A 12041-nucleotide genomic window follows, 5' to 3' on the forward strand; every position below is an offset into this window, starting at 1 on the left:
GATATTTTCAGTTATCTTGCAGTGCAGAAAAAGAAGAATCCAAAGACTAAATTACAAAAAACCTATGCTTAATGAAATGTTAAAAGTTATTGCATCTGTTTCCACAGCAATTTGAGGAACTTTGTCCTAAAGATACATTATGGACAGTCATTCACCAGGATGAAAATCTTGGCTTAATGCCACACATAATTCTGTTGAATGCCACAACAAATGTCCAAACTATTCTTTACAAATAATTTTGTTCTCTCATGAATCCTGAATTCCTTATTTGGTATATAGAGGGAAAGGGCACATGATCAAATTGGTTATTTATTTGATGTATTCTCTTAACGTGCTATTTTTAAACAGTCTTACCATAGATTTTTGTTCATTATTTTAATATCTATATAACCTTTCATATTACAATTCTCATTTTTAGCTCCTATGATTTTATATTTTAACCTTTTTCCATTGTTTCCTTTGTGGGAGCCCTCTGCCCCGGTGGTGGTGGTTGGCTGTGGCGGCCTGGGTGCTTTACAGGTGTGCCTGGGTGGAGGTGGGGTCTCCGCCCTGGCGCCCTGTGTCGGTGCCTCGGCTACTGCTGTTGGGGCGGAAGGCTCCCCTGATGACGTTTCCGTATCCTTAGCAAGTTTGGCTCATCTGATCTCAGCCCATCATGTTTTTTCCATTGGGGGGGTTAATTTGTTAAGCACTTTGAGTTGCTTGTATTGCAGGATTTAAGTGCTATATAAATTAAGTTTGATTGAATCACCTGGGAACCCTTTAGAAGAACAACTTTCCCATGAGCCTCTTGGGCCAGTCATCTGCAGGTAATAGGATTATCTGTTCTCAGGGCAGGAAAGTGAACCATCGACTGTTCACCACCCTGAATGCAGTTTCTGTAAAGAAACCATTGATTGACATTTTTGGGTTATATTTGTGTGCATAGAGGTGATTCATTACCTGCTGCTACACCTGTTTATTCTTGGCACCTCTATGTTGCTCCTGAAGGATTTTCATTTGGATGCAGGGACAAGCAGCCACAGCCTGAACATCATACAGGACAGTGGAGACGATGAACGTAAGTCGAGTCAATTAGTTGTCATTCCGAACTCTTATCGAAAGATTCACAAGAAGTAAAGTGATGTACAGTTGATAAAATGAGCGCAATATGACATGTTAAGCATAAAAGAATAACTAAAACAAGACAGTAGGGTGAAAATAAAAGAAAGTGTAAAAAAAGTTGTATAATATGTATATTTATACACTCTGCTAAAAAATAAAGGGAACACTTCACATTCTGTTGTGCAAATGGAATTGACAAAGAGTGGTGCTGCAGGTGGTGACCACAGACCACTTCTCAGTTCCTCTGCTTTCTGGCTCAAGTTTTGGTCATTTTGAACGATGGTGGTTATCTTCACTCAGTGGTAACAGGACACCTCACAGTCGCATAAGTGGGACAGGTAGTGCAGCTCATCCAGGATGGCACATCAGTGAGCTGTGGCAAGAAGGTTTTCTGTGTCTGGGTAGTGTCCAGAGCATGGAGGAGCTACCAGAATACAGACCAGTATATCAGGAGATGTGAAGGAGGCCATAGGAGGGCAACAACCCAGCAGCAGGACTGCTACCTCTGCCTTTGTTCAAGGAGGAGGAGGAGGATTACTACCAGAGCTCTGCAAAAAGACCTCCAGTGGGCCACAAATGTGCATGTGTTTGCTCAAATGGTCAGAAACTGACTCCATGAAGGTGGTATGAGGCCCTGATGGCCACAGGCGTGGGTTGGTCTTAGCCCCGTACTGTGCAGAACATTTGGCATTTGCCAGAGAACAAGAATGGCAAGTTGTCCGCTGGCATCCTGTGATCCTCACAGATTAAAGCAGGTTCACACTGAGCACGTGACAGACGTAACAGATTCTGGAGACGTGGCAGAGAACGTTCTGCTGCCTGCAACATGATAAATGATCTGTACTTGTATAGCGCCTTTCAGAGTCAGAGGACTCCACAATGCTTTACACTACAGTGTATTGCTCATCCAGGCACACACTGATGGTGATGAGCTACAATGTAGCCACAGCTGCCCCGAGGTAACACTGAGGCATGACTGGTTTGGCAGTGGGTCAGTAATGGTGTGAGGGGGCATTTCCTTTGGGTGCTGCATAGCCCTTCATGTGCTCACTAACAGTAGCCTGACTGCCATTAGACCCCTTGTGAGACCACATGCTGGTGCAGTTGGCCCTGGGTTCCTCCTAATGCAAGACAATACTAGACCTCATGTGGCTGGAGCGTGTCAGCAGTTCCTTCAAGACAAAGGCACTGATGCTATGACCCGTCCTTTCTCCAGTCCTGAATCCAAGTGAGCACATCTGGGACATCATGTTTCGCTTCATCCACCAATGTCCATTGCACCACAGACTATCCAGGAGTTGGTTGATGTTTTAGTCCAGGTCTGGGAGGAGATCCTTCAGGAGACCATCCACCTCCTCATCAGGAGCATGTCTGGGTGTTGTAGGGGGGTCACACAGGCACGTGGAGACCACACACACACAACTGAGCCTCAGGTTGACTTGTTTTAAGGACTTTGCATCAAGGCTGGATCAGCATGTAGTGAGTTTAACACTTTAATTGTGAGTGTGACTCCAAATCCAGACCTCCATGGATTTGATTTCCATTGATGCTTTTTGTGTGATTTTTGGTGTCCGCACATTCAACTATATGTATATGTGTTTGTGTGTGTGTGTGTGTGTGTGTGTGTGTGTGTATGTGTGTGTAATAAAATAGATATTAAAAAAATGCATAATAAAAAAGAAAACTACTGTAATACCAGTCTTTTTACATATTTGACACAAGTATTAGATAAATGCAAAACAATCACATTTTTAGAATTGTTCAGCCTACAAATAAATGTATAAATAAAATAATTAAGAAAAAAAGACAGCTTTTAGGGTGTTAACCCTCATTTACAAACTTCTCTTTCACTCGTCTATCTGGGCTTCCCCCGTATCCAACGCAGAGCGTCTTTAAAGGCAACCTATGCATACTTCATTTTGCATGACACGTAAAAGTCGAGTAAGCTAGAACTTAAGAGACCAGCTGGTGTTTTCCAACTTTGACAGGAACCAGTCACAAGGAGCTGCCGGTCACAAGCTGGAGCGAGCTGCCCATCATCGAGCGAGTGGGGCTCAGCAGGTAACCGCATCAAAATTAAGATTTTATCTGGATTTCTAATAAAACCTAAACTATGTTTTCTGACAGTGTGGAAATGTCAGAAAAGGACTTGGAGGTAAGATTTGGAAACTTTGAAATTGACTTTAAAACATGCAAGATCACTTTTATTTTTCTGGAAATGAAGTAACTGTTGGTGGCGTCAGACAGCGTTCTCTCAGCTCTCCCTGGCTTTCCGCTGTGATCAGCACACGCTGAAGCAGAGGCTGCAGGCGGAGGAGCACGCCAGGAACCTGGCTGAGGAGAACATCCAGCTGGAGCTGAGCAGAGGCAGGGAGACTCTGGAGGTGGAACATCACAGCTGGAGCCAAAGTGCGTCACTTGTGAGACATCGGAGCTCTGAGGTTTTAAAGTTTATGTTTCTTGTAGACGCTGAAGGGTCTGTGTTTAGACCGTAAACGCAGCAGCATCCTGCAAAAACTGGAGCTGTCTCTGGACATCCTCAGTGGGACGGTGCGACGGATCTCCAACACAGCAGAGGTGCTCGGTGCTGTTCATCAGGTGCATAAACAAAAAATAAAACAGCTACTTTCTTCCACAGCCATGCAAGCAAGATCTCAGATCTCGCTCTGATCTTCTGGGCAGGAGGCTCGGGTTAGTTGGGCGGTGGAGCTGATGGTGGCTCATGTGGAGATTCTTAGGAGACATCATGACAGACATGAGGCAGAGCTGAAAGAAACCAAAAAGATGTTGCTGCAGCAGCAGAAGAACTTCTGCAGGAGCAGGACCTTCACAGGTTTATGTCCAACTTTTAGACTCTTTTGTCCCTGTTGCAAAATTTGACATTTGGTGTCTTGCTGCAGATTCAGAAGGGGACAGGAGGAAGAAAGACTCCAATCAAGTATGAAGATTTTGATTTACTGATGAAAACATCTTCATGAAATCTGTGTCACCAAACCCTTTCCCCTCAGAGCATTTTACGCCGACGGATCAGCGCTTCCATCATTCCCAGCCAGACTCAGGTGAGGTTGTTTCCTCTGAATTCTTCTACTTCCTCTCCACCAAAGTCAGCATCACTTCCTTCCTCGCAGGAGAAGAAAAAACGAGACTCAAGGAAGAGGATCTCCTCCAGCAAGAAGCTGTTCCCCCAGTGCCTGTCTCCATCCCCGAGCTTGGACTCCAGCTGCTCCATGGACGACAGGTCAAATACAGATCCTAACCCATCCCCAATGTCCTGTTATATTTAGCATCAAGTGTGTTTCCTTCAGACAACAAGACCCAGATGGACCTGCAGAACCTCAGCTGGAACCATCTCGTAACCCTGAGACCCTCCCATCAGAGCAAGTGACCCCCATAAAGACACAAACCAAAAAGTAATGAGATTACTGCAATAATTACCAAGTCTCTGTTGTCATAGAGCAGGATTACCAACCAGAGAACATCTTTGATCTGAGCTATCACACAAGTATGTTGGTGTTTTTTAATTTTAGGCCCTTTTTTTTAAATTACAATCCATCTCTAGATGATTTGCAACAAAAACAAACGAGCAAATCAGCATCATCAAACAAAAAAAAGGGAAAACAGGTTTTGGACAATCACATGCAAAACTCTGTGATCCTGTAAGTAAAAACTGTGTTAAAATAAAAGTAAAATAGATATTTAATCTACTGACGGATGGTTTTGTTCAGATGTGGACGGCCGTGGAAGCTGCATCCTCTGACCCCGAGGTCATACCGATGCCAGTGGGTGCGAACCTGCAGCCAGCTGTTGGCGCTCCTCTGTGTCGTCACGCTGATGTGCTACTTGTGGAGACTTTATGACGGCGAGCTTGAGCTATGATCTGTCTTTTCTGCAAACTATTGTGTCTCTTTGTTTAATAAAAATAAAAATAAAGATGTTTTTTATCACATTTTGTCTGAAATACTTAAGAACTAAAATTCTCTTTATTAAACAAATGTAAGCTTTAAATGTTTATTATAAACATACAAAAGTTATTAAAACATATACATTTAAGTGGTTAGTAAGAAAACACCACACTGTAAAGTTATCAGTGATTAAATATTGAGTTAAACGTTTAAACAATAATAAATGTTCAATAGAGTCTAAGAAATGAGCTTTAGGTTTGCTAAATGAGAGCAACTTCAAATAAATATAGACAACAATTATATTAAAAATTGAAAACTTATATGAGAACAAAAGCAGTTGTGTGCAAAATGTGTCCCAGCCACAAAACAACGTGAAATAACAGCAAACTTAAGGTCCGTTCGACACATTTGTCAGACGAATGAACCTAAAATCTATTCTGAGAAAACCTAAAATAAATAATAGTGGTTAAACGTCCTTACTTATAAGTTAAATACCAATCTGGTACCATTAGGTCCAAGTTTTCTGCATCATGCCAGTGAAGAATCTCACAGAAAGTCCAGCATCTTCATAAATACAGATAAATAATCAAGAACGATTCTCAGTGTTACACCTGGCTCACGATTTCTGCATCCTCAGCCACAAACCACTGGACCGGAGTCCCGTCCGCAGCTCTCTGAAGGATCACATTACCCGAACCCTGCGGGTTAAAAAGTCATTCATGATTAATAAATGAAGCAGGTTTCGATCCTTATGATGGTAACATGTTGGTTCCAACCTGTTCAAATGGCGGCAGGTGTGGTGAAGTTGGGCTCAGCAGCTCTCCGCAGCTCGGCTGAAGCTTCTGATTCCGCTGATGCCAGGACTTCAGCTCCTCTGACACCATTTCCCGGGGCATCAGCCTGACAGCGTGGTTGGGATACTCCCTCAGCGAAGGCGTCCTCACCAGTCTGTTATAAGGCGGAGGGGGCTTTAGGATGCTCCTCGGGGAAGATGCTCTTCTTTGCTGGCTGTGAGCCACAGGAAGGGGAGACAGGGAGCCCTCTTCGCTGATCTGGCCAGAGCCAGATTGAGGCTGGCCGCTGCTCTTGTGCAGCTCTTTATTCTGCGCTCCGAAGTGGAATCCATAAGGCGGAGGGGAGAGCTTGGGGATCTCAGAGGGTCTGCTTCTTACAGGAGAGCAGATGTAAGAAGAGGATGAGTGCTCAGAGCTGCTGTCCTCTGATCTCGACTGGTAGGGACGAGGGGGCGAGGACTCTGGAGAACACACCGGGGCGTTGGAGTGAGGAACCCCGAGGCGCTCCATTTCAACAAACAGCTTCTTTTTGGAAGTTCTGAGAAGACACAGAGGGAACCTGTGAGGAACATCCCACGTATGGTTTACCATTTCAGCTCCTCCAGTTCTAGCTGGACTTTTCTGCGTACCTGAAGGACTGGGAGTACTGTCGGCGAACAAGCAGCTTTGGCGTGGAGGGGGCACTGGTAGAGTGGGTGTGACGCATTGCAGAGTTCCTGACAAACTGAGTGAGAGGAATCCTGCAACTTTCTGCAGACACCTGTGTTCCTGCGGGACTACTACACACACAAAAAACAAACAAACAATGAAATACACAAATCAGGGTGTTGACATAATGAGGTATGATGAAACATCTGCCTCTCACCTGGATCTGCTCTTGCTGGGAGACAGAAGTTTTAAGGCCCGTTGGTATGGCTGGTCCAGACTGGACTCTTTCCATGGAGAGTTCTGGATGGGAGAACGCTTGTACTCCACACTGCTCAGCTCTGAGGGCTGATGGGATGACTGCAGGGTCTTATCTGACAGATGGAGTGTGTCTGAACAGGAAGTGGCTGGAGGTGACAGGGGGCACGAAGAGTCCACATCTAAGAAGAGTCAGAAAACAATAAGACTATTACCATAATAACATCTCAACTGGACACATAAAAGCTAATTTAACATTAAATAGATCTTACTTTTACTGGCTTTTCCACAATCATATTTCAAATTCCCTCCACTCCTCAGATCTAGCCTATGCTATTTAAAATATTTACTATATAATGCATTTATTAGATTAAAAGACCAACTCACCCTCATCCAGAGCCACCACATCAGAGAGGGAGCTGTCGTCAGACATGCAAACATCTGCACAGAAACGACTTAATGAACATCAGCCGTGTTACCTTGATTGGCCTGGAGGGGGCAGCAGCGCCTCTTACCTTTACTTTGGCTGCTTGAGATGGAGATGGCTGGTGAGTTGCACTCACTCTTGACTCTGTGCTGGAACACTGCCTCCTGCAGATCCTTCAACTTCTTCTCCTCCTTCTTGCACTGCTGCAGACGACTCTTCTTCTGTGGTTTAGTGAGATTCTCCTCGAGGGAGAGTTTGCGTACAGCCTCATAAATCTGTTGATGGACCGCCAGGTCAGTCTCCAGTGCTTGCAGCTCAGAACCCTGCAATTAAATAAAAGTCTTACATTCGTTTTAAACTAAAAAATTATAATTCTGCTCATTTATGTTCTTTATACTTGTCAAACCTGTTGATCCTGGAAGATCAGGCCTTCGTCCAGTTTGAAAGAAGCCCCGATCCTCCTTCGAACTCGAGGTGGCTTGTCATCAGGCATCAGGGGGTAATCTGAGGGAAGTGTGCCCGTCAACTCCTACGGAGACAAAAACAGATGATTAAACAACCTGAATGTAGTCGTAACCATTCATTTGAAGGTTCTATAAGGCCCGTGGACCGGTGCAGGGTTTTGGTGAAGCAGCATTACTTACTGCCTCTTTGATGCAGAGTTTTCGAAGCTCAAGCAGGCAGAGCTCCAGACGCTCCTCTAGAGCCTGGTGCTTCAGCTTCAGAGCTCTGGTGTGTGTCAGGTGGTCCTTCACTGGCGACGTGGGGCTTTCTGGACCTTGAATTAAACACACACCCTCATTATAACAGATGTGCCTAAAATCTGTCCCTGCCTGCAGGATGCATCATCACATGAGCAGCATCTTAACCCTCTTAGGCTCAAAATAAGTTCTGATAAAAAGACAAACAACTAAGTCCTTCAGGGGAACTTCTGAGTTAAAAAATGCTCATGAAACACGTATGTGGAGTAACCAGGTAGGTAGGTTTTAACTGTTGCAAATCTGCAACGCCTGCCTCCAGAGGGTTAAACTGGAACTCTGCTGCTTATGCAGTATTAAAAATAAATAATCCTTAGTTATGGATTTGTTTATTCATTTTATTTGTTCTCTTGTCGATTGTTGATATTCTGACCTTTGCTGTACGTGTTGAATAAAAACAGTACTTTTCATTACAATGTTAAAAGAAAACAATTTTTTATGTAATAAATCAAATGTAATAAAAAAATCTGAGTTTTGTTTTTGTGTAAATGCATTGCTGTTGGACAGCTGGGGCTACATATTGTCTTGTTGTGATTTGAATCATTAAATGTATTTAACCCGTTGATGCATAATGGTCACTACAGTGGACAGGTACTCAAAATTGTTATTTATTTATTTTTGCTATTAAGCACAGCTGTTGAAGACTTTATTGCATGTGAGCCCCTCCATTTGTACTTCAGTGAGTCAAGCCAACATATTTCATGTTCAGAATGCACGCTGTCCACTGAGGTGGACATGTAATAAACTATGTGTAAATTAAATGTTACAAAAAATGTGTAAATATGAAATTTGTTTCATTCACACCTAAAGATGAATGAAAAAAATTGTTTAAAAAATCATGGTTGAAGATTTCATAATTCATGCATCAAAGAGTTAATATCCGACACCAAGCTATCAGTAGCAGACTCATTAAGTTAGACATGATGCCGGTGTTTTAATTACCAGAGTGCAGGATGATCCCACTGTCTGTGTCACTGATCTCCTCTTTACTCTCCACACTCGTCATCTTGACTCAAGTTTTTATTATTACCTGTTGGAATAATAAAAAAATCAGATTAGTAAAATAGTAAATAATCTGTGTGTGTTTCTCCAGCCACATGGCTTCACACACACACCACCCCCACTGCTTTACTTAACAAAAATGTGTGACTGGCGGCGGGTGCTTCTTTATTAACACCCTTTATCCTTGCACCCTCCTCCCCCCACCTCGTTTTCTCTCCCATGCCTGATCACAAAAGATGCACACCCCCGTGGCTGACTCGGCACATGTGCGGGGTTAATCTGAACCATGACGCCATGGCAACGGGGTGCGGGGCGGCTGGCTATTGGGGAGTGTGTCGCCCGGCAAGGCGTATCAGAGGGGCATTTAAAAAAGAAAGCAGATGGCAGCAAGAATGACCCCCGACTCGTGGACTGCACCTGTTCCCCCCCCTTGTCCCTTAGCTTCTATTCAACTAGTGTCCAGGGTGTCCTCTGGGGACTTTGAAGTGGAAGAATGTCTCAATGCTGGGTTTGTCCCTGCAGCACCCCTGAGGTTCCCTCTGACTCCTACTTTTCCCCTTGAGTTTATTCTGTGTTTATGTCCTGGCCTTTTGTTCCTCTCAAGAGAACATGTGACTGATATTAAGCAAGAAGAAGCTGCAGAGTGATGTCTTTGCTTCAGCACTTCATGAAAACAGCTCTCATCGTGTGTTTTTGGTCAGAAATAAAGTGGAGGGGAGTTGATGTGTTGCCTCTGTGTGTAATCCTCAGCTCCCGCCTGATATCAGGCCTCTTCCTGACTCAAAGCCTGCGTGAATGAGAACCTTCCCCAACAGGATATTATGGTGCATCCGACAGGTCTGACCCATTCACCAAAGCAGCTCATGTGAACTTTGAGCAGCCTGGATCACAATGAGGGTGAAGCTGCAGCATGAGTCAGTAAAACAACTCGGCAACAAAAGGCCTGTGTCAACCAATTGGCCTCAGTAATGTGCTGCGGGTGCAAGATCTGCTGACAACTCAGGCTTGAGAAGCGTTATTGCCGGGCCAGATCCGAAACAAAGCTGCAGAGAGAGGAGAAAACGTGTCTGCTGGTTCTCCCAGACACATGGCTCCATGTTGCAGAGATCTGATGCAGAAAATGTTCACATGAATCCAGCAGTGTGGGATTTACACACTTACAACTCATGAGCGTGTGAAGGCTTTCACAAGCGTCTGTGGTTGGAGGTCTAGTCTGAGTGGGTGGGTGCATTTGGGTTCAACTCTCACTTAGAGTTACAGCTTCTTGCCAAAAAGCTATGATGGCATTTGCTGTTTGGAGTTGACAGGGGTGTTGAGAACAAAAAGAAATTATCTTGATTGAGTGCGATGAAATGTCCATTTCCTGAATGATGTTACAAACGTCTCTAATGATGACAGAAATGTGTCCAGGATGCAAAATGGCCGTCCCACCCATCTTCACGGTTCACCCAACTGTGACCGTGTATCATCTACGGAAGTTGATGTTTACAGGAAGACATCGTGATGCATATTTACTGTCTCCCAGACTTCCCCCACCACCCTTTCCCATGAGCCTTTGTAGCGGCGTATTCCTGGACTGCAGCCACCACCATGCTCATTACCACTGTGGTCAGCTCTGGAATTACCAACGGGGACCGGATCGCCGAGGAAACAGTGAGGGCCGCCTGAAACCAAAACCAGGGTCTGTTCAAACCCTGTAATTAAGATTCTCCACTGAATGCTGATCCTATGGAAGAAACCAAACGACTTTTCAGCATGCTTTATTACAGAGTCTGACGAGAAGCCAACATCCATTCAGCAAAACGGGATCCACTTTATACGCAATGGTGACTTGGGAGAAAAGGACATCGATGTAGAGGAGCAGTGGGCGAAAGAAAAGAGGTGTTGTATTACAAAGGGTGTCATGCTAGAGAGATCTTTGTCTTGTGAAGTGGTTCTGAGTTTGGAAACTACAGACAGATGCAAACGGCAGTCAGGAGGCTTAGAAGATTAAATACAACTCCCTGAACTCAACCTCCCATTAGCATTTTAGCTTGCCAAACAGGCACAAATGCTTCAGGTTCCAATAAAGATAATGCAGCAGTAATAATTAAGCCTCATGCCAGCCTCCTCCCAGTTACTGAGTACCATATGTTGTCCAGACACACCAGTTCTCCAGCCCAGTGACAAGTAAAAAAAAAAATGGCTGCATTGTTCTCTAGAGGCTGAAGCATGGGCTGAAGGGATGACCAGTGATCAAACCACCTCATCCCTCTGAATCATCATGTCTGAAGCATCTGAATAATGGTCAGTTCAGGACATTGGCCACACACACACACACACACACACACACACACACACACGCACACGCACGCACGCACACACACACACACACGTAAAAAATAAACAACTCAGAGGTGTTTATTTTTCATCACCAGAGCAAAGACTAGAGATTATATTTATTCTACCTTTTATGTGGAGTGAAAGCAAAAGTGATCAAACTATTGCTTCCAAATCCTAAATCCCTTTTTAAATTATTATACTTATCTTTATCTATCCATCCATCTATCTATCTATCTATCTATCTATCTATCTATCTATCTATCTATCTATCTATCTATCTATCTATCTATCTATCTATCTATCTATCTATCTATCTATCATCTATCTATCTATCTATCTATCTATCTATCTATCTATCTATCTTCTCTCTCTCTCTCTCTCTCTCTCATTAAAATAATATAAAATGTCACAATAAGTATTAAAAAGCATCAAATGAAAATCACAAACGTCACATCAATGTGTTCAAAATATTTAGTAGCTTTCCAACATTTCAGAAGATTAAACACTCACAGTAACAATCTATTTATTCCTAAAATGCTTTTAAATTTGACCAATAGGTTTTTAGACAACATAAGCAAAAGTTCTCTTGTGTGACACAACTTGTTGAGTTTAGCTGACATTTCTCTAGTCTTTAAGAATTTTAGGTAATGCATTTTTGTTTAAACTTTAACAACGCTGCTGTTTTTGTTAAATAACAATAAACGTTTTTATTACCTTTAAGTTTCTGTGATGCTATCTTCTACAGCATCCTTCCTAGAGTTGCTAGAGTTATAGGACTTTCTCCGGTCAGATGTCAGAGAAGCCAGGGGACATCTGCTTCAGACCAGTC

At 43.5% G+C, this 12041-nt stretch overlaps 2 protein-coding genes across 4 annotated transcripts; one reads left to right on the forward strand and one right to left on the reverse strand.

The window, feature by feature from the left end:
* The first annotated feature begins 40 nt into the window (after positions 1 to 40).
* On the forward strand, positions 41 to 4990 carry LOC129164758 (uncharacterized). Of its 3 annotated transcripts, none has more exons than XM_070544635.1 (7): positions 41 to 3488; positions 3571 to 3937; positions 4005 to 4042; positions 4113 to 4163; positions 4233 to 4342; positions 4410 to 4514; positions 4830 to 4990. In XM_070544635.1, the coding sequence occupies exons 2-7, from the start codon at positions 3817 to 3819 to the stop codon at positions 4978 to 4980; spliced, it is 576 nt and encodes a 191-aa protein (XP_070400736.1). In that variant the 5' UTR covers positions 41 to 3488; positions 3571 to 3816; the 3' UTR covers positions 4981 to 4990. The 3 variants fall into 3 exon arrangements, with proteins under 3 accessions (XP_070400736.1, XP_054601853.2, XP_070400735.1); XM_054745878.2 differs by having other exon boundaries at positions 3571 to 3702; positions 3787 to 3937; positions 4113 to 4342; XM_070544634.1 differs by having other exon boundaries at positions 4113 to 4342.
* Positions 4991 to 5342: 352 nt separating this feature from the next.
* On the reverse strand, positions 5343 to 11999 carry inavaa (innate immunity activator a). The gene is made up of 10 exons (XM_015967766.3): positions 11927 to 11999; positions 8831 to 8918; positions 7775 to 7908; positions 7537 to 7659; positions 7219 to 7453; positions 7091 to 7144; positions 6666 to 6885; positions 6430 to 6579; positions 5783 to 6338; positions 5343 to 5704 (listed from the first exon to the last, which is right to left on the reverse strand). The coding sequence occupies exons 2-10, from the start codon at positions 8892 to 8894 to the stop codon at positions 5612 to 5614; spliced, it is 1629 nt and encodes a 542-aa protein (XP_015823252.3). The 5' UTR covers positions 8895 to 8918; positions 11927 to 11999; the 3' UTR covers positions 5343 to 5611.
* Positions 12000 to 12041: the final 42 nt, after the last annotated feature.

This window comes from Nothobranchius furzeri, chromosome 15 (assembly GCF_043380555.1).
Source record: "Nothobranchius furzeri strain GRZ-AD chromosome 15, NfurGRZ-RIMD1, whole genome shotgun sequence".
In the NCBI taxonomy this organism is placed as follows: domain Eukaryota; kingdom Metazoa; phylum Chordata; class Actinopteri; order Cyprinodontiformes; family Nothobranchiidae; genus Nothobranchius; species Nothobranchius furzeri.